Source organism: Cicer arietinum, chromosome 4 (assembly GCF_000331145.2).
Source record: "Cicer arietinum cultivar CDC Frontier isolate Library 1 chromosome 4, Cicar.CDCFrontier_v2.0, whole genome shotgun sequence".
Lineage (NCBI taxonomy): Eukaryota > Viridiplantae > Streptophyta > Magnoliopsida > Fabales > Fabaceae > Cicer > Cicer arietinum.
In genome coordinates, this window is record NC_021163.2 from 56,442,377 (window position 1) to 56,445,972 (window position 3,596).

Here is a 3,596-nt window from a genome sequence, read left to right on the forward strand (position 1 = left end):
ATGTATGATGGTTTTAGTGAAACACAAACAGAATCTCAGGTTTTATTATGTGCAGCTTCTTCTACTTTTTAAGTTCTGTTTCTCATAAGAAAAGGAATTATTCATCTTCTGCACAAGCTATGACTAATCACAATTTAGAGTATACTCGACGAATGCCATTTCACTTATGTTGTGATCATATCTGGATTACAACTGGTAATTGACAAGTTCTATATACTTCCCATGCAGGTTGTTAGTTATGAAGAAGATTTGTCGGGAAGGCAAATGCTTATAGATAGAGTTCGAACTCGAAGTAGCTTGCACTGAAATACAACCCTGCTTGAAGGAAGGTATCAGTAGAGCAGTTTCCTTATTTGATGGTCTGATGGTATATCTGAACTTACAAGCTAATGCACAATAATGTGTCTTGTCCTTCATGATCAGCATATGACAAGATAAACTCAGCCTTTGCCTGCTAATAGCGGAAACTTACGTAGCAGGTTAGTATATGATGTCAATATCAACATTTGTTATATGTAGACGTTTGTATACGCTGTCATTAGTTTGGTTTGAGAAGCAATACACCTAATTTGCTAAAATTATCTGATAAGTGTAAAATAATTGGCAGGGGTGTATGAATAGGTTCTTTGTAACTAGCAAATGGAAATAAGACTGAGCCAAGTAAAAAAAAAACGTTGGCATTTAGTCACGCCGGCCTTGTACAAAAATCGGATTGTTAAGTAAATCGCAGTAGCTCTCTTTGTTGTTATTTTAGTGCGCGGGGTGGAAGAAAAGGTGAAACGGGTGTGCTAAAGTTGATTGGAAGAGCAATTTGTTTTGGCAGGCCTTCTGATTGGATAAGCAAGAAGATGCTTTTAGCAAATCTGAAATCACATGACATTTTTGATGATACATACAAAGGCTTATCAGCAAGAGTCAGTGTTCTGAACTATCGAATGTTGAGATTGCTTAGATTTTCAACTTAATGTACTAACTTGTTTAGCTATGACACTTAAGTTAAATGTAAGATATGTTGCCCTTTTGTTGTGCTTAATACACCATACACGGAATGATTACTGGTAAAGATCCAAGCGAATGAAAACAAATATCAAATTCTGTCCAGAATACAAAAGAGCCCGGAATATTGCAAGAGACATGGTCAAGAGTTGCATAGGTCAGAAACTACATTGATATTAGTTGTAAGAAAAAAATTAACTCTTATACCTTTAACACGCCTCGGTTGAATAAACATTCATGCTGAGAAAATTGAACCTCCAATGTTGCTTGTAGCATTGTTGCATCATGTTAAAGAGATTTTCTAACTGCTATCAATCATTGCTTTTGGGTTTTGGCGGCACTTATGCATAGGAATTTGGACCATCGATTTATAAAATGATAAAGAAGAGAAAGAAATCGAGATTTTGGTCATGAAATGGTATTTGTTAGATAATCAATTTAATATTAAGCTTTTAATTAGATTCCTAAATTATTACTCTTTCTTATTTTGTTTATAAAATGTAAAAATATGATAAATAGTTTAAATTATTTTCATTCTATCATGGTTTACTTTTAAAACAAATCTATTATAATACATTACAACAAAATTCTAAATTCTATTTGCAACAATTCATCTTTATCTATGTCACATTTTCTAATATTTGTCTAACTTGCAAAAAATTTGATGTGGCATCTTCCATAGCACATTATTGTTTCCATCTTCTACTTACATTCTGTTTTATTTCTCTAATATGTAACGCAAACCTTTTCAGTTGTCTATCCAAGTAAAATTATTTCATACGTTATATAGTTTTAGTTTTAATTTATCACTCAATGACTTATCAATACACTTAAAAAGGTATAATTACTATCAAAACTTTCATTTCATAACTCATAAAAAATACAAATCATTCAATATCTTTAAAGCATCACATTGCAAGTTCGATTATATAACAGAAACTTCAATAATATTATTTTTCTATTGTCAATTATTGTTCAAGTATAACTATTAATGCAAAGGAAGTGAGATTTTTTTCCTATGTTGAATGTGTTTCCCATAACATTTTTTCTTTTTATAATTAAAACACAAATCATAATTGAAAAAAAAAATTATTAAATATTTGAAAATGAATAACTTCTAATTATTTCATTATTTACTCGAAACTTTCTATCTTTTAAACATTCAAGAACTTTTCTTGCCTATAATTTTTTTCAACCACTCTTGAAGTTTTTTGATCGTGTAAAATAATTATTTGAAAAATTCTATTTCACATTATAGAGTAAATCCATTTTACATTCTAGAGTTGTGATACCAGTTTTTAGGAAACTAAACAAAAAATTTCGTCGTCAGATTAAAGTGAAAGTGAAAAATGTGGAATAATAACACACAATTGATAACAGAGTTCAGTCAAATTTGCCTACGTTTTTAGGCCACTACATACCTTTATATTGAAAAAGGAAAATTTAGACAAAGTGTTTACGCTCACAATCTCTCACTATCCAAAACTCAATTACACCCAAGAATGTCTCTCATAGAAATCTTTCTAGCTCTCTTGAAATTCTCTCAATGTTTGGATTCTCTTCAAGTTGGAATGAATTTCACTCTTCATCCATCACCTCTATTTATAAATGATTTAGATCACTTGCTTTATGAGCAAGTTTCTTGATGACCACTCAACTTCCTTCACGGCTAAGAAACTTGCTTTTTGGCTAAGTCTTATTACTTGGTTACTAGGTTTACTTGGTAGTTAAGTCTTATCTTGACTTTAACACAAAGAAGAAAAACTGATGAAATAAAAACTAAAAGATGATAGAATGGAGTGGCTTTTCATCCAAGAGCCCATACATTGCTCGGGTTTTTCCCCAAATATATCAATTCTGGTTTTATCTAATGGATAGCCAAGCACAACAATCATACCATAGCAAGAAGTTATACAAGGTGACCCACTTTCACCTTATATCTTTATTTTATGTGCTAATGTCCTTTCTGCTATGTTGCATGTGGAAGCAAAAAAATAATATACATAGAATCCAAATAGCAAGATGAGCTCCAAAGATTTGTTCTTTGCTGATGACAACATCATATTTACAAGGGCTAATCCCTGTGGAGCATAAGTCATCCCCAACATCCTCCTATCATACCAAGCAACATCAGGCCAATTGGTTAGTTTGGACAAATCTTAAGTCATATAGATGAAATGTGTTACCCAGAGAAAAGGAAGTGATTTGTAACAAGATGGGGAAAAAGATGTGGATTATGATATTGTTTAATAAGTTTGTTAAGAGACATTATTGAGTTATGATTTGTTTTCAAAAGCAGTAATGTTAGGGAATATATTTCCTGCTTTCAGTAATGTTTCAGCTCTATTTATAGAGCAGTGAAATTTTTGTAATTGTGTGCAAAATATTATAAATATTGTTCTCTGTCTTCAATATATTATCTTCATATTATTCATGTTCCTTTTATAAAACTACAAAAGGTTGTGACTTCTCACTACAGATATCTGGGACTACCTGTCATCTTTGGGAGATCAAAGAAGGAGGTTTTCTCCTTTGTGAGAGACCGGTTTTAAAGAAGATTAAAGGATGAAAAGAGAAGTTTCTATTTAGAGCAGGGAAAG

General features: G+C 31.5%; 1 protein-coding gene and 1 long non-coding RNA gene across 4 annotated transcripts in view; one reads left to right on the forward strand and one right to left on the reverse strand.

Annotated features, from left to right (window-relative positions):
- The window catches only part of LOC101489302 (uncharacterized), a 13,348-nt gene extending 12,156 nt beyond the window's left edge, over positions 1-1,192 (forward strand). The window contains exons 15-18 of one of the 3 annotated variants that reach the window (XM_073367647.1): positions 1-39; positions 229-329; positions 424-479; positions 608-1,192. In XM_073367647.1, the coding sequence (XP_073223748.1) occupies positions 1-39; positions 229-306 (117 nt within the window). In that variant the 3' untranslated portion in view covers positions 307-329; positions 424-479; positions 608-1,192. Of the gene's footprint in view, positions 40-228; positions 480-607 lie in introns of those variants that run through there. The other 2 variants (XM_012715169.3, XM_073367648.1) reach the window with 2 other exon arrangements.
- Positions 1-2,655, reverse strand: part of LOC140920147 (uncharacterized) — a 7,837-nt gene extending 5,182 nt beyond the window's left edge. The window contains exon 1 of the long non-coding RNA XR_012162736.1: positions 1,204-2,655. This is a non-coding gene — a long non-coding RNA (uncharacterized lncRNA). The remainder of the gene's footprint in view (positions 1-1,203) is intronic.
- Positions 2,656-3,596: the final 941 nt, after the last annotated feature.